The 17,714-nt window shown below is 44.2% G+C and overlaps 2 protein-coding genes across 10 annotated transcripts in view; both read right to left on the bottom strand.

Moving 5' to 3' along the window:
• Nucleotides 1–4,163, bottom strand: part of usp19 (ubiquitin specific peptidase 19) — a 36,844-nt gene extending 32,681 nt beyond the window's left edge. For 7 of the 9 annotated variants that reach the window (XM_064923000.1, XM_064923001.1, XM_064922994.1 and 4 more), the window contains exon 1: nt 3,799–4,163. The gene's annotated coding sequence lies outside the window, so the exon portion shown is untranslated. The remainder of the gene's footprint in view (nt 1–3,798) is intronic. The other 2 variants (XM_064922998.1, XM_064922997.1) reach the window with 1 other exon arrangement.
• A 238-nt stretch (nt 4,164–4,401) lies between these two features.
• The window catches only part of lamb2 (laminin, beta 2 (laminin S)), a 47,754-nt gene continuing 34,441 nt past the window's right edge, over nt 4,402–17,714 (bottom strand). The window contains exons 15-34 of the mRNA XM_064923007.1: nt 17,505–17,663; nt 14,731–14,858; nt 14,437–14,572; nt 13,671–13,863; nt 13,416–13,559; nt 12,940–13,171; nt 12,671–12,840; nt 10,154–10,378; nt 9,801–10,018; nt 9,547–9,643; nt 8,581–8,953; nt 8,245–8,429; nt 7,834–8,075; nt 7,503–7,706; nt 7,203–7,347; nt 6,807–7,014; nt 6,136–6,277; nt 5,867–6,043; nt 5,625–5,784; nt 4,402–5,370 (exon numbers count right to left, since the gene is read on the bottom strand). Of these exons, the coding sequence (XP_064779079.1) occupies nt 5,234–5,370; nt 5,625–5,784; nt 5,867–6,043; nt 6,136–6,277; nt 6,807–7,014; nt 7,203–7,347; nt 7,503–7,706; nt 7,834–8,075; nt 8,245–8,429; nt 8,581–8,953; nt 9,547–9,643; nt 9,801–10,018; nt 10,154–10,378; nt 12,671–12,840; nt 12,940–13,171; nt 13,416–13,559; nt 13,671–13,863; nt 14,437–14,572; nt 14,731–14,858; nt 17,505–17,663 (3,675 nt within the window). The 3' untranslated portion in view covers nt 4,402–5,233. The remainder of the gene's footprint in view (nt 5,371–5,624; nt 5,785–5,866; nt 6,044–6,135; nt 6,278–6,806; nt 7,015–7,202; nt 7,348–7,502; nt 7,707–7,833; nt 8,076–8,244; nt 8,430–8,580; nt 8,954–9,546; nt 9,644–9,800; nt 10,019–10,153; nt 10,379–12,670; nt 12,841–12,939; nt 13,172–13,415; nt 13,560–13,670; nt 13,864–14,436; nt 14,573–14,730; nt 14,859–17,504; nt 17,664–17,714) is intronic.

A 17,714-nucleotide genomic window follows, 5' to 3' on the forward strand; every position in this document is an offset into this window, starting at 1 on the left:
GAGGAGATACTAGTTTATCAAGCGTGTCCTGCGTTGCATATAATCGATGCAACACTGATTTAACAAAAGTGCATTTGCGAAAATCGTATCAATCGTTGGACGACTGTACCTAACCATAAACACCAATGCCTTTCTTAAAATCAATACACAGATGTATATATTTTTGTACCTGCATATTTCGCTAAAAGAAATCCAGGTTAGCAGGCAATATTAACCAGGTGAAATTGTTACTTCTCTTGCGTTCATTGCACGCAGAGTCAGTGTATATGCAACAGTTTGGGCAGCCTGGCTCATTGCGAACTAATTTGCCAGAATTGTACATAATTATGACATAACATTGAAGGTTGTGCAATGTAACAAGAATATTTAGACTTATGGGTGCCACCTGTTAGATAAAATACAGAACGGTTACGTAATTCACTGAAATAAACCGTTTCTTTCCCCTGAAATGATAGTTTCCGGATTAAACCATATTAATGACCAAAGGCTCGCTCTGAGACTTGGAGTAGTTATTCCCCTTGCTCTGCAAGGGACGCGGCTTTTGTGGAGCGATGGGAAACGCTGCTTCGAGTGTGGCGGTTGTCGATGTGTTCCTGGTTCGAGCCCAGGTAGGGGCGAGGAGAGGGACGGAAGCTATACTGTTACACTGGCAATACTAAAGTGCCTATAAGAACATCCAATAGTCAAAGGTATATGAAATACAAATGGTATAGAGAGAAATAGTCCTATAATAACCTCAACCTAAAACTTCTTACCTGGGAATATTGAAGACTCCTGTTAAAAAGGAACCACCAACTTTCATATGTTCTCATGTTCTGAGCAAGGAACTTAAACGTTAGCTGTTTTACATGGCACATATTGCACTTTTACTTCTCCAACACTTTGTTTTTGCATTATTTAAAACAAATTGAACATGTTTCATTATTTATTTGATTTACATTGATGTATTATATTAAGTTAAAATAAGTGTTAATTCAGTATTGTTATAATTGTCATTATTACAAATAAATAAATAAAAAATAAATGTAAAAAAAATGTGCCTATTAATAGGTATCGGCCTTTTTTGGTCCTCCAATAATCGGTATCGGTGTTGAAAAATCATTATCGGTCGACCTCTAGTCATGAAGAGTGTAATTTATGCAGTTGGGCCCCAAGTTCAGACCCCGTTTAAAGACATGTTCCGGTACTTTGGCAACTAGTAGTTTTTTTTTTACCTCCTGATTTGGGCTGGATGTGTCAACACGTAGTTCATATATGCATAATCTATAAGCAGAATTACAGCTCTACTTCAATTAGCCACAGAATCCGTAGTTTAAAGAGTGTTTTATGGAAGCAGTGAGCCGCAATTGACGTTTCAGCCTCTTGCCATTTGAGTGACCGCTAGCAAGATACACACACAGTAGTGTGAGATAGAAAGCAATGACATGGTGCACATATCTGCATATTTGTGATGTAATAGCACAGAGTTTCTAAAAGAAGTGCAACATAAGAGAAGTGAAAATTCATTAGTTGTTCATTAGTTGTTCATTTTCTCAAAATCTAAAAGGCACAACCTAGATTCAAGACAATGTCTTAAGTAGTTGAACATGTTAATACTCCAAAAGTGTTAAAGTTGCACCTTTTTATTTTCGTCACAAACAACTTTGTATTGAAGGAGTGCCTTTGATTTGACGGCCTGCACATTAAATAAAATGTTGTTGGTCACATACACAGTACAGCGCGAGACGACCATTAGACTCAATGATGCATTTCTGCACATGAACTAAGTTAACCAATGTCGCCATGACATTGCCTACAAGTGTGATCATGGATTTCTATTGGAGAAGCAATTTCTGCCCATCTTCAATAGTAGGCTATTTTCACAGACCCCTTTTGGCTACTTTCAGAACTACTGGCTAAAAAGTATAAAAGTACCGGATAATATCTTTAAGTTGAATGCACTAACTGTAGCTAAGTCTGGAGAAGAGCTCCTGCTAAATTACTTCAATGTAAATTAAGTGTAAAATTAACCCTCACCCCTTTCAGATTAAACTATTTAATTCCAAACATTTTCTTTATATTAATCAGATTGCATTATCTCTGCAAACATTCCTTGCATCCATTATTTTATTTAACTAGGCAAGTCAATTAAGAACAAATTCTTATTTTCAATGACAGCCTACCAAGAGGCAAAACATCTCCTGTGGGGACAGATGCTAAGATTAAAAATGTAAATGTGGGACAAAACACACATCACGACAAGAGGCACCACAAGCGCACAACACTACATAAAGAGAGACCTAAGACAACGCCACAACATGGCAGCAGCACAACATGGTACAAACATTGTTAGGCACAAACAAAAGCACAAAGGGCAAAAAGGTAGAGACAACAATACAACTGTCAGTAAAGTGTCCATGATTGGGTCTTTGAATGTAGAAATGGTGATAAAACAGTCAATTGTTTGTGTTTTTTGCAGCTCGTTCCAGTCGCTATCTGAAACGAACTGAAAGAGGAGCGAAACTGGGATGTGTTCGCTTTGGGGACCTTCACAGAATGTGACTGGCAGGAACGAGTGCTGTATATGGAGGATGAGGGTATTAGTAGGTATCTCAGAGGGGAGTGAGGCCGAAGAAGGTTTTTATAAATAAACATCAACCAGTAGGTCTTGCGCCAGGTATACAGATATGTCCAGTTTACAGAGGAGTATAGAGTGCAAAGACGAGTCCTATAAGGTGCATTGGTGGAAAATCTGAAGTCCCGAATGGTAAAGAACATCTAGTCTATCAAGCATAGTCACTTTAATAACTCTACCTTCATATTACCTCAACTAACCAGTGCCCATTGTATATAGCCTCGCTATTGTTATTTTACTGCTGCTCTTTAATTATTTCTAACTTTTTTTTTTCTTCTGATTATTATTATTATTTTTTACTGCATTTTTGGTTAGGGGGCTTCTAAGTAAGCATTTCACTATATGGCTGCACGGGTTGTATTTGCCGCATGTGACATAACATTTGATTTCATCTGTAAATTATGTCTCCGTAATCTAGCATGGGTAAAATTAATCATGATTAGTTAATACTATCTAGCTACTAGAAAGTTGAACCGATTGGTGGTGGCTGTCTAATTTAGCTACACATTTAAAACCCCAACAATGTGACATATCTAGCTAACGTTAAATATCTTGAACGTTTTGCCTTGGCTGTTGCAACCTGGATTGTTAACGTCAATCACAATGTGGCTAGCAAATCTCTACCTTTTTGGTACAATGTTGGCTAACTTCAATATCTTTAAGTAACTAGTTGTGTTTAACTTTACAAATTGCATTTGACTATAGCTAGCACCCTAGTTAACGTTACACCTTGATGTACATTTCTGCCACAGCCTATTTATCCTCAATGTAATGGCGTCATGTTGCTGCGGCAAGTCAGCTAGCTACTGTAGCTACATCACGTTAGCTATCTAGCATACTAAAATAAGTTACTTGGCTGTCAATGATCATTGGCAAATCAAGTTGTTCAATAATCAGATAATTCAACATTAAAATGTGAACATGTGATTTCTCATGTCATTAATGACAGGAATGGCTAAATTGCCAATGTAACGTGAGTCGGCTAACGACGTTACTAGCCAACGTAGCTCGTTAACGTTACTCAACTAACAGTTTAACGTTAGCTAAGCTAACAACAGTTAGCCATCTTTAGTTTGTTGGCCAGCTAACGTTCGTTATGTTGACAAGCTAGACAAACAATGCATATTGACAATATCACCTCATGCCTTGTTATAATAAAATATAAATTGTGGCGGACTACTTACAAAACGTGTATAATTTGGAGTGTGTTCTCCGGGTCTTTGGGCACAATGCCGGTGAGTCCGTAACGTTACTTCAACAGTCCTCGCTAAGCTTAATGAAACAGCCGCGGGCCTCTGCTCATCCCTGCTTGCAATCGAAACCCCGTACTCCGGTGTTTCTCGAAAATTCTCTTTATCCAGGACCCATTTTTTTAATATATATATACCGAATATATAAAGCAAATAAATGTGACGTAAATTACAACAAATCTATCAATCGCTTCAACCTACTTTACCAGTCCCCGCGCAATGACTCGCACTTTGTTTAGGAACAAAAACAGTCCAAACCGAAATCCACTCTGAAGACTCGGCACTTCCTGAAGGCAGCACTGTAGCTACCAAACCCTCACCATGTGATCAAGGTTTTCTTGGTTGGTTCTACAGACGGCTATGCAAGCAGGGAATGCGATTACTAACACATTATTCTTCTTCTTCTATCATGGCGGTTCGCAAACAATCGCTTAACTGAATTTCGCCGTAACACAGGATTATTATAGGGAGTTTATTATAAGGGGATATTTAATAGGATATGACATTTGTTGACATCTTCTCCTCAGGGGATCGATACCGCTCTCCCCACCATGGCAATGTATGTTGATTATGTGCAGCGATGGTGTTCAGGTCACACAATTTCAGTTTCTCGAATGGAGGGTGGAAATGTTTTTTCAATGTCTATTTTCAGGTAACCCCAAAACAGTACTGTCCATTACAAAAAAATAATACAAACCATTTAATGTATGTAGGGTTTAATGAGCACATTCATCCATCATTGATCCAGGTGAGATATTTTTTATTTTTATTTTACCCTTATTTAACCAGGCAAGTCAGTTAAGAACAAATTCTTATTTTCAATGACGGCCTAGGAACAGTGGGTTAACTGCCTGTTCAGGGGCAGAATGACAGATTTGTACCTTGTCAGCTCAGGGGTTTGAACTTGCAACCTTCCAGAAACTATGTCAAAGTGACCTTTCATCCAGTGGGTAGGGTACACAACTTTTATTCATTTTTTGTTTGTTTATCCAGAACAATGTATTCATACATATTTTTTTTGGCTTCTTTATATTATGAATGTGTCAGGGTTTTGGGGGGTGATCTGAGTTTTGGGCCAAACATGTGCAAAGGTCTGTATTTTGCATGCGCACATTAACACATTTTAATTGAAATGTCATGTGGAGACACTTCTATCCTTCAGTTGAAAGTCACACAGTAATACACAATGTGGCCACACAATGTTATATTAGTTGTGTGAAAACTCACAATCAAAAAGGCACGGTTACACAGTGTAGTCGGACAGGCACCTCCAGGGCGAGGTGCATAGTGTACAGGCTCAGCGGTGTGAAACAGGAGTAGTTTCATATGGTGTCTGTCAGTGTTGGTTTGACCAGCCAGGTCCTGGCTGTTACTGACAGGTGTTGTAGATCTGGATCTGTTTGTTGATGTCGTTGAGGATAGCCTTCATCTTGTCTTCTAGGCCGTCCAGCTGCTGGGCTTTGCCCTCCAACGTTTTCTGGTTCTCTTCATAGTCTTTCTCTAGCTCTGTGGATATAAAGTATTGTCAAGTTTATATTTTAAATGTTTCATCTTAGAATAATCAGGACTGGCTGACAGACCTACATTTTGGTCTCTGGTCAAAGAACAATCAGACAAATTCAGACAATACAGTGACACTTTTTAACCACAAGAGGGCAATGTTGCCTTCGCTATTCTCCAAGGTTAGCGTGTGAAAATCGAAAGTAATGCTGCTTTAAAACAAAGGCGGCCCAGTTCCCTCCAGGGTCCCTCCTACACACCTGCTAGTCTCTGAAGCTTGTTCTGGGCGTCCTTCAGTAGCTCTTTGGCTTCGTCTCTTAGGCGCTCTGCTTTCTTCTTCGCCTCCTGGACGGTCTTGGCTTTTGTGTCCACCAACTCCTGCACTGTGTGATACTTATCCATCAGCTCGCCATCTAAAATCTGAGAGAAAGAAGACTGCATAATCAGTAACAGACACGGTATTACAGTCACAAATATACACAAATAAACAACACACACACACCTGCTTAGCCTCATTGGCTTTGTCCCGTGCCATAGTGGCGGTCTCCTCAGCTCGAGCTGCTGCCACGCTGTTGTGGGCACGTTTGAGCTTCAGAGCATTAATCTCCCGACCTAGGTTGCCCATGCGGTCCATGGCATCATTCAAGTCATGTTCACTGCTGGAGGTCTCAGACTCAATCTAAAAGCAGGGGAAAACATCAGGAATGTATTCTCTTTTGATCCCTTCATCACATCAAACTGCATGCAGATGGTGTCCACACACTTGAGTACCTGTGCTAGTCGAGCTTCCGTTTCACCAATGTCAGCCCGAGCCCGCTGTATGGCCTTCTCTGCTGTGGCTTGGGCCTTCTTAGCATCCTCAAGTGCCTGTTTTACTGTCTCTGCTGTGGATTTCACCCCCTCTGCCCGATTCCTACATAACGGAAACGCATGTCAGAATCAGGAGCGTCTTGCTCTGCTGAAATATTTCCTTTGACATGACACAGCTATAATCTACACAGTGTACAAAACATAAAGAACACCTTCCTAAGATTGAGTTGCACCCCGCCCCTTTTCCCCCCAGAACAGCACAGTTCGCCGGGGCATGGACTTTATAAGGTGTCAAAAGCATTTCACAGGGATGTTGGCCCACGTTGGGTGGTGGACCTTTCTTGATACACACGTGGAACCGTTGCAGCTGCAGCACTTACTACCGCCCTTAAATATTTTGTCTTGCCCATTCACTCTCTGAATGACACACATACACAATCCATGTCTCAAGGTTTAAAAATCCTTCTTGAACCCGTCCCCTTCCCTTCATCTGCAATGATTGAAGTGGATTTAACAAGTGACATCAATAAGGGATCTTAGCTTTCACCTGGATTCACCTGGTCAGTCTATGTCATGGAAATGTTTTGTACCCTCAGTGTATAAGCCTCTACATACAAGGCACACACACACACCTGGCCTTCTTGGCCTCCTGCAGCAGCTGCTCTGCTTTGCGCACATCGTCCTGTGTCTGTTGCAGAATGGCGTCTACATTGGAGAGGCTCCGGACCCGGTCCTTGATCTCCTCTGCCAGGTGTCTGATCTGCTGTGGTGAGGCTGGGATGGACAGCTCCAGGACACGGTTGGCAACCGTCTCAATGCTGTCTGGATCCGCACCCTCCTCTACAAGGAGATGGATAGTCAGATCAGCACAGATATTTTTGATGTTGATTGGGAAGTTAACACTTAGTGATGATGCTGATCATGATGATGATCCCGAGTTTAAGATAAATTGCTTTTATGGTCCCATGTAGACAAGGACCTTACTGTTCCTCGAACATCTGAATTTTCTATCACTTTAGCCAACTCACGCATGAGGAAGTCCCGGATCTGCTTGATGAGGTCCCGCAGGTCATTGTTGGAGCGCTCCACCTTGTTCTTGGTGTTGGTGGCCTTGTCCAGAGCTGCCTGGGCTTTACTCTTCGCCTCCTCCGCCTTGGTCTTGGCATCTGCAACCTGAGAAGCCCTCAGAATCAGGGATAACTGTTATCAAGTACCCTTATGCTGTTGGTCATACAGTTGTATGCATTAGTGGCATGCCGCAATAGATTTTGCAGGTCTCCATTTCCTGTCAAGACAGTGTTGGTTTAGGTACACTTAGTGTAACTGACCTTGTGGAAGAGCTCCTCTACCTCCCCCATGGCTTTGGTCAGCTCTTTCTCTGCGTGCTTGGACCTCTCCAGGGCGTTATCTGCCATCGCTACGGCACCGTTGCAGTTCAGGCCTCCGCAGTGCCTATTCCCCTCATCGTCACGGCAACCTGCACCTCCGCAAAGGCTCTCTGCACAGGGGGCATCACCAGGGGTCCCACAGACCTGATCAAAGGCGGGGTGGAACATGTATCAGATTACTACATTTGTTTATAACTTTGCCTGAACTCTTCTTCTGATCTTGTGCTGTTTAAGGGGTTTAATCCAATCAGACAGATGATGCATGCTTCACCTTCTCGTTGATCTTCTTCATGTCCAGGGTCTGAGCCTTGGCATTGAGGTCCCCCAGGGCTCGCTTGTTGGCAGCGTTCTTACGGTTGAAGTCATCTTTCTTGGCAGAGATGAGGCGTTCTGTCTTGCGGCGTGTGTCTGCTGATTGGCTAACAGTGCTGGGCGTGGTGGTGGTTGACTGGTTGGCTCGCCGCTCTGCATCACGGGACTTGTTATAGGAGCTGTGGATGCTGTCATATGCACCTGGAGGAAAGAGAGTGCCAAATAATAATAACAACACATTTAAAACTACATTTAACTAATATTTTTTAAGTATCTCTACAACAACAAAAACATTAATAACATCAGTCATTAGGGCATTTTGTATCCCAGAAACCCTATGTTGGAAGGGGGAAATGAAGCCTCTGCTCACCCAGGAAGTTAGAGTTCTTGAGGATGTCCAGTTGACGGTGGAGCTGATCTGAGGTCAGGTTTAGCTGTTTGGCCTCTCTCTCCAGAGCACTGAGCTCATTACTGGCCTCAACGTTGCTGTTCTGCACACTGGTCAGGTCTCCTTCCAGACGATTCAGTGTGTCTGTGGTCTCACCTATCTGAGACCTGCAGGAGAAAGGGATATGAAATTACAGTTAAACTCCAAAACTGGAGGAGAGGCATATGTATGGTGAATCTTTATGCAGACTGAAAGTCTATCTATGTATGTGTATTGTTATGTACAGTATAATACCGTGTATGTGTGTATGTCTTGTACCTGAGGTCTTCAATGAGCTCCATCAGGCTGCTGACTGCCTCTGCGGTGGTGTTGCGGGCATTGACGATGCCCTGGGCCTGTGCCAGCTTCTTCTCCAGGTCTCTGAAGGCCTTCTCATAGGCTCCAGTCAGGCCCGTGGTCTGGATCTCTTGAGCCCGCTCCGACAGGGTCTTGGTTCGGACAGCCAGGTCCTGCACCACCCGGTCCCAGTCCCCAAAGCACTGATGGCAGGGCTGGCAGTTAGGGAACTGGCCTGAGAAGCCCCTCGCACACTGGTCACAACGCACGCCTGACACCCCCTGCTGACACACACAGTGGCCTGACTTCTGGTCACACTGGGATGTCTCTATGCCCCTGGGGTCACAGTCACAGACTGAGCGAGATAGAGAGAGAGAGAAAGTGAGGGATTGTTAGTATACAGTGCATTCGGAAAGTATTCAGACCCCTTGACTTTTCCACATTTTGTTATGTTACAGCCTTATTCTAAAGTGGATTAAATAAAACATTTTCCTCACCATTCTACACACAATACCCCATAATGACAAAGCAAAAAAAACAGGTTTTTCGAAAATTTAGCAAATTTATAATTTAAAAAATATATATATACTTATGTAAATAAGGTATTCATACTCTTTGCTATGAGACTCGAAATTGAGCTCAGGTCCATTCTGTTTTCATTGGTCATCCTTAAAATTGGAGTCCTTCCATGACTCATGAATAACACCTTTTATTTATTTTATTTTACCTTTATTTAACCAGGCAAGTCAGTTAAGAACAAATTCTTATTTTCAATGACGGCCTAGGAACAGTGGGTTAACTGCCTGTTCAGTGGCAGAACGACAGATTTGTACCTTGTCGGCTCAGGGGTTTGAACTTGCAACCTCCCGGTTACTAGACGCTCTAACCACTAGGCTACCCTGTTATCCATGACTCATGAATAACACCTTCCATGACGTTAAAGCTGACCTCTGCACTGGATCCTGGGGTCTCCCCAGTAGTTCTCTTGGCAGTCTGTGCAGGTCTTTCCACCGAATCCATCACGACACTGACACTTTCCAGTGAACTGGGGCACAGGGAGGTCAAACATGAGCATGAGGTCACAGAAGAGGTCTGTCTCATAATTACACTATAATCATTTTGCTACACTCACAATAACATCTGCTAACCATGTGTATGTGACCAATAAAATTTGATTTGATAATGGAACCACACACACACACCTCGTTGCAGGCCGAGTTGACAGCATTGTTGGGGTCACAGCCGCAGGCCTCACAGCCCCGCCCACTAGCCAGGTTCCAGTAGTTGGGCGTACAGTGGTCACATGTCAGGCCGATGGTGTTGGGTAAACACTGGCACTGCCCCGTGGCGCGCTGGCAGACACACTCATCCCGCGCTGTACACTGGGTATGCTCTGTGCCCAGGAAGCTACAGGTGCACTCTGGGGAAGCATACAGAAGAAAATAGATTGAACCTTTACTAGGGTGCACGACACATAGTTTCAATGCAACATTCCTAAAATGAATGGTTCTTAAGTTTTCTTCTGTGTGACGAGGATGTGTCAACAGAGACTCACTTCTGCAGTTGCGTCGCGAGGCGTCTCCATAGTAACCGCTCTTGCACACGCCACAATCCGGTCCCTCTGTGTTGTAGAGACACTTCTTACACTCTCCTGTCCGCCGGTCACACGCATCCAGATCTGACATGTCAATGTTATTACTGCACCTGCACGGCTGGCACCGCCCACCTGGCTGGGAGGGGTTACCGTAGTAACCAGGGGCGCACTCCTCACACCGGGAACCTGTGACCAATAGGAAAAAAGGTTGAGGGAGAAGGTGTGACATTTTTGAAAAGAAAGAGTACTTCAGTGGAATATCTCATGTTGAGATTGAGATATTTATTGGCTGGGTGATGGATATAAATTACTTAATGTTTCCAAGTATTCCCAAACTGTTTTCCAGTGGATTTAAGTGAGACGGTTACAGTGTGACAGCTTCTGCGAACAGAGAGTCATGTGCTGTGTGTGATACCTACCTCAGTGACTATCAGTGACTATAAGTAGTTATCAGAATGTTACTCGAACTGTACACATCATGTTATAAACTTAATTTGTTTTGATATTTTATCATTGTGCAACGCTATTATATCTTGGGTTAAAAGGGAGTTGGTTACCCAGGAGATTAACAGTGATTAGTGAGGATCTCTGTGATCACACTGTTGCAGAGTGGATTATGTTCAGTCTTTTGGCAGACATCGTGAACAATTAGCTTTTCTCACAAAGAGCCTGTCAGGATTTGGCCAGGATTGTTCCGGTTTTGGCCACCAGATGCCCCCATTGTGCTTTTTGACCCTTTTGTTTTCCCTTGTTTCCAGTTATTATTTGCACCTGTGCCTCGTTTCCCTTGAATGTATTTAAACCCTTAGTTTTCCTCAGTTCTTTGCTCTGTGTTTGAATGTTAGCACCCAGCCCCAGTGATGCTGTGAACATTTGTTGCTCCAGTTGGACGCTCTTGTGGTACTCCGTTTTTGTTCTAGTTTATTTATTTTTGACTATCTTTTGAGGCGTTTTCCTGCTGTACCTACCACCTTGTGGATTTACCTTTTCACTTGGAGGATTACCTTTTTCTCTTGGAATTACTTTTGACGTTGTGGATTTATATTAGTGGCTCAGTTTGCTAAGTGACTGTTTCTCACACTGGAGACCGAGTTCATAACCGGGTCGTGACAGAGCCCATATCTTCTTAAGATGGATTCAGAGGAAGGGAGACATACTTGCCATTTTTGAGTCCAGCTGACGGCTGCAGGGGGCAGAGTATGCTGGTGTGGGAGGGGGCTGACTTTTGGGTCTGACAGACAACTTACAGCTGCTGGTCTTGTGGTCTCTCCAGCATACTCTTCCCCCTGCAGCCGTTAGCTGGACAAAAAAAATGGGAAGTATTGTATTCTAAACCATAGTGGAACAAAACATAGGATTTCCTCATTTAACGGACAAGATTTCCTCAACTGATAAAGGGGCATTGTGATACTACTATTTTGTGTTTAGGTGATTAATTGTGTCTTTGTTTCTTTGTGTCTTTGCAGAGCAAACTAAATATATTGAATAAAAGGATATGACACATAGAAGGGGCTGTTGATGGTAAGTAGGTTTACAGTAAAGCACATCATATTGAGCTCATTGCAGCAAAGCTGTCTAAAGCAGAGTAGGCAGAATGCTTGTTTGTCTTTCGGTCACAGGCTCACAGTGGATGTGAATGTACAATAGGTTGGCGTAATCTCACAGCTTCAGCTTGTCTACTATGACTGATATACCTGTTACTGTCTTTTGTGTCTGCAACAGAGGCAGAGAATCACAAGGCAAAAGGCAGCGTGGTAGAGATGATGTTGTTATCAGCTGGTTGACTGTTTGGCTGCTTAGTGCCTGTGTAAGCCAGCAGGAGTACCAAGCACTGACTGTATGTGCCCAGTATAACATTATAGTTGCTATACACAGGAGACACTGTAGAAGGTGACCCAGACCCAGTGTCGGCCATCCAACTCAAACACAGTTATTTGTGCTATTACAATCAGTCGAAACTGATTCTTGGTCAGTTCTTGGGAGCTCCATCTACTCTGAGGCAGGAGTGCACTGTGGCACAGCACCATAGATGGGTGGGGTGCTGAAGCCATGCAGGTGGCAGGGGGGGGGGGGTTGGTAAGGAGGGTGGGGTCACCATCACTACTCACGCTTGAAAGAACCCTCGGAGCGCTTAACCATCCCCCCTGTGCCAAGTTGGGTAAGGGAGGAAACAACACACATTATCATTCCACACTTTTCCTGGTAGGATAAACGTTCTACAAGAGAAGTGTCTATTTGTCTCACCAACAGACCCACCCTGGCGAATTACTTGGAATATCACACCATGGACATTTCCAAGTTAAATCACACTAACAGATCCTCTTTCACAGTACATCATCAACCAAAGGAAGCATCTGCTCATTCATGCAGACATGATCAAACTGTTCTTTGTCCACTTGCCTGGCTGACAAAGAGGAGGAAGAACAGTAAGGAGAGAGAGAAGACACCTCAATGGAGAAATGGAAGTGTGGGTTGTACCTGTGTATCCTTGGTTACAGTTGCAGACCACCTGTCTGTTGCGGTTGTCCTGGTAACAGGAGGCAGCGAAGTGGCGTCCGCTGTTTGGGCCATCTGGGCAAGGGCAGGCCCGACATTGGTTACCCATACCTGTGCCCAACACTGGGTTGCCGTAGTAACCGTTGGCACACCTTGAAATACAGCAATAGCAGTATGCTTGTCAATAACATTACATTGGCTACCTTAATACTTATTCAAGATTCCCCACTGTCCCCGTGGTGAAGCCTAACCTGTCACATTTGTCCCCTCCAGTGTTGTCCCTGCAGTTGAGACAGGCTCCGGTCCTCTGGTGGCACTCCTCAGCATGTCCATTACACAGGCATCGCTGACAGTTGGGGAAGCCCCAGTGTCCTGCCTGGCAGCCATCGCACCGCTGGCCGAATGCACCCGTGCGGCACGGGCACTGCCCAGTCAACTGGTCACAGGACCGAGTGACCGCACCTTCCAGATTGCACTCACATGCTAGAGAGAGGGAGGGAGGGAGAGAGAGAGAGATTTATTGGAAAGTATAAATCGAGAGAGGAGTGGGTCAGTAGGTAATGAGGCAGCAGGGGGCGCCACCAGTACAGCTGTTCACATAAGTGGGATAGACAGACTGTACAGTCCAATGCACCTTTGCAGAATAAGCTATTTGTGTACCCTACAGGATAACACCAGGAGTTTTGCCCTCACTCTTTGTGCGGTTGACTGGGGTTACAACACTAACCTTTACATCCTGCAGGTCCAAAGCCATACGTCCCAGGAGCACACTGGTCACAGCGAAGTCCAATCACGTTTGGCCTACAGCGACACTGACCTCCGTGCGTGTCACACACTGAGCTGACTGAGCCCTGGGGGTCACACAGGCAAGCTGTGAAGAAGAAAGACGTGATGAAAACGTTTTCATTTCATTGTGAAAATAATTACCAGGCATCCTTGATGATAGCAGATCGTGATTATGTGTACCCCTGAAATGACTTACGCAGGGCTCCATGGTTAATGATGGCTGACATGCTGGTGATGAGTTTGGCACAGACGTTGCTGATCTGGGGGCGTGTCACGCTCTTGGCCCCCTCGTGGCAGCGGTAGCGCTCGTAGCTCTGCTTTCTAGCGATGGAGGCGGGGTCACCGCCAATGAACATCTCCAGGGAGGAGTAACGAGGGATCAGGGAGATCTGGAGAAGAAGCAGCGAGGAGTATTAGCTGGATTGCATAAGAACACAATTAGAGAGAGAGGGAGAGAGATAAAGAGAGAGATGTGCAGACACGCATCATTTATTGAGTAAGTTTCTTAAAATGTTATATCATTTACTTTGTAATTGTTGCCCTTTTTTAATTGATAGTTACAATCTTGTCTCATCACTGCAACTCCCCAACGGGCTCGGGAGAGGCGAAGGTCAAGTCATGTGTCATTCGAAACATGACCCGCCAAGCCGCGCTGCTTCTTAACACACTGCTCACTTAACCCGGAAGCTAGCTGCACCAATATGTCAGAGGAAACACTGTTCAACTGACGACCGAAGTCAGCTTGCAGGTGCCCGGGCCGCCGCAAGGAGTCGCTAGAGCACGATGAGCCAAGGAAAGCCCCCCCAGCCAAACCTTCACCGAACCCAGACGACAGTGGGCCAATTGTATGTCGCCCTATAGGCTCCCAGTAACGGCCAGCTGTGATCGAACCCCCGGCTGTTGCGGCGCCTTAGACCGCTGAACCACTCAGGAGGCTCAATTTGTTGAGTCTTGATACTCACAGAGTCCACTAAAATGTTGGCAGCGGTTGTACCAAGAATGAGAATACTGTTCCCATCCAGATAGCGACTGAACTCAAAGCGAAGAGTGTAGCTCACTCCTCTCTCCATGCATACAGGTGGAGGCAGCACGACAAACCTGCAGCAAACACACACACCACACAGGAAAATACTAACTTTTTGGAAAAGCAAAATCCACCATGTAGTAACATCCAATTACGCAAGTGTATCACCGTCACCTGAGCCAGACACAAGGGCACTGTATATTCCGTAGTAAGGTGTGTGTGAGTTTCTCACCTGGATCCTGCAGGCAGGGACACAGTGAGCATGTCGTCTGCAGGGATGGTGTTTCCACAAGGGCTGCTGGTGGGAATGGGCCCTGGCCGAATGATCGTCACACGGACCTCCCCCCAGTCCCGTGGCATCTAAGACACACACACAACACAATAACAATCATATACAGTTACACACTGTGCACATCCAGAAAACAGAGGGGAGTGTGTGTGTGTGTGTGTGTGTGTGTGTGTGTGTGTGTGTACTCGTATGCACAGTTGAAGTCTGAAGTTTACATACACTTAGGTTGGAGTCATTAAAAAACGTTTTTCAACCACTCCACAAATTTCTTGTTCACAAACTATGGTTTTGGCAAGTCGGTTAGTTCATCTACTTCGTGCATGACACAAGTAATTTTTCCAATGATTGTTTACAGATTATTTCACTCTATCACAATCCCAGCGGGTGAGACGTCTGGTTCATCCTTGGTAGCGATTTCCAAATGCCTGAAGGTACCACGTTCAGCTGTACAAACAATAGTACGCAAGCATAAACACCATGGGACGGCACAGCCGTCATAACGCTCAGGAAGGAGACGCGTTCTGTCTCCTAGAGATGAGTGTACTTTGGTGCAAGAAGTGCAAATCAATCCCAGAACAACAGCAAAGGACATTGTGAAGATGTTGGAGGAAACGGGTACAAAAGTATCTATATCCAAAGTAAAACAAGTCCTATATCGACATAACGTGAAACGCCGCTCAGCAAGGAAGAAGCCACTGCTCCAAAACCACCATAAAAAAGCCAGACTACGGTTTGCAACTGCACATGGGGACAAAGATCGTACTTTTTGGAAAAATGTCCTCTGGTCTGATGAAACAAAAATAGAACTGTTTGGTCATAATGACCATCGTTATGTTTGCATTTGTTATGTTTGGAGGAAAAAGGGGGAGGCTTGCAAGCCAAAGAACACCATCCCTACTGTGAAGCACGGGGTGGCAGCACCATGTTGTGGGGGTGCTTTTCTGCAGGAGGGACTGGTGCACTTCACAAAATAGATGACATCATGAGAACGGAAAATTATGTGGATATATTGAAGCAACATCTCAAGACATCAGTCAGGAAGTTAAAGCTTGGTCGCAAATGGGTCTTCCAAATGGACAATGACCCCAAACATACTCACAAAGTTGTGACAAAATGGCTTAAGGACAACAAAGTCAAGGTATTGGAGTAGCCATCACAAAGCCCTGACCTCAATCTTATAAGAAATTATTTGTGAGCAGAACTGAAAAAGCGTGTGCAAGGAGGCCTACAAACCTGACTCAGTTACACCAGCTCTGTCAGGAGGAATGGGCCAAAATTCACCCAACTTATTGTGGGAAGCTTGTGGAAGGCTACCAGAAACGTTTGACCCAAGTTAAACAATTTAAAGGCAATGCTACCAAATACTAATTGAGTGTATGTAAATGTCTGACCCACTGGGAATGTGATGAAAGAAATAAAAGCTGAAATAAATCATTATCTCTACTGTTATTCTGACATTTCACATTTTTAAAATAAATTGGTGATCCTAACTGACCTAAAACAGGGAATTTTTACTAGGATTAAATGTCAGGAATTGTGAAAAACTGAGTTTCATTGTATTTGGCTAAGGTGTATGTAAACTTCAACTGTAGGTGTGTATGTGTTAGGCTTGGGCAGTATACCATACATTGTCTCCTTGTTCGGGCGGCGTTTGGCTGTTGACGTCACCGGCTTTCTAGCTACCACCGATCCACTTTTAATTTTCCATTTGTTTTGATTCACATACCTGTTTTCAATCCCACAATCACCTGTTCATTATTTAACCCTCTGTTTCCCCCATGGTTTTTGTGAGTGATTGTTTATTTGTATTTTCAGTCTGTCATTGGTGTACGTGGATTTGTTACTTTGTATATTTTACCTTTTGAGTAAAGTACGTTTGATTACTCATTTCTGCTGTCCTGCGCCTGACTCTCTACACCAGCTACACCCAGGGCCCATTACATATATACCATATGTTTTTCAATAAAATATAACATTTGCAGCTACTTTTTTAATTTAATATCTGCAGTCAACTTGTGCAATACGGATATAAAGCAGATTGCGTTCTAGATTTCCCTTGTCGCATTATTTTAAATTATGAAGCTTACCATAGTTCTCCAGAACAGTTGAGCCAGTCCCGTGTTTGTTTGTAAGCAGCACAACGGGAGAAGGTGAGCTGGTGAGTCCACAGTGCTCTCTCGGCGAGTCTCTGTTGTGCAGCGCACATGAGGTGATGAGCAATTCATTACTACATTACATGTTTGCCATCATTTATCTTATAATGGCGTTCTGCCAGAAGTCATTTGTTTCCTACTCGCCTTTTCTTCTCCTCCGTTCTTCTCCCATCTGCTCTGTGTACACATGCTGCTCTTCCTTCCGAAAAGCATGCATCACAACTTTTTTCATTTGCAATTTCTCTCGTTCACTTCAGCTTGTAAATGTCCACACTACTACTAGCTATGCTTGTACAACTTTATGAGCTGGATTCGCCTGTCTTTGCAATTAATTTGTTAGTTTTCGCTCGTTAGCATTTAGCATCTACGTGATTTCGCTATTCGTTTTGTGCAAATTTTGTTAGCATTCTGGTAATAGAGGCCCAAGGGCTTTTCTTGCGTTTTACCTCCCCCGTGTGTGCTATGCTGGTAACAGCGTAAATCCTGGTATGAGAGAAGGACGGTATGACGATTTGAACATCTGAATACCGCCCAAGCCCAGTATGTGTGTGACTAGGCACTAACCTGTGGCTCATAGCGGATGAGGAGGTCGTACTCCATGGAGTAGGGGATGTTGTTGATGGAGAACTCCAGGCTGCTGCCCTCTGGGACCTTGGCAAACCCAGTGCCAGTCCAGGTGGCAGGGCGCCCAGGCTGGTGCTCCCTCTGTTCCACACTGCAGCCCTGGACACACACAAATACCATCAAGCATTCACACAAAGTCAAACATAGACA

The sequence above is a fragment of the Oncorhynchus masou genome, chromosome 18, assembly GCF_036934945.1.
Source record: "Oncorhynchus masou masou isolate Uvic2021 chromosome 18, UVic_Omas_1.1, whole genome shotgun sequence".
NCBI classification, from domain to species: domain Eukaryota; kingdom Metazoa; phylum Chordata; class Actinopteri; order Salmoniformes; family Salmonidae; genus Oncorhynchus; species Oncorhynchus masou.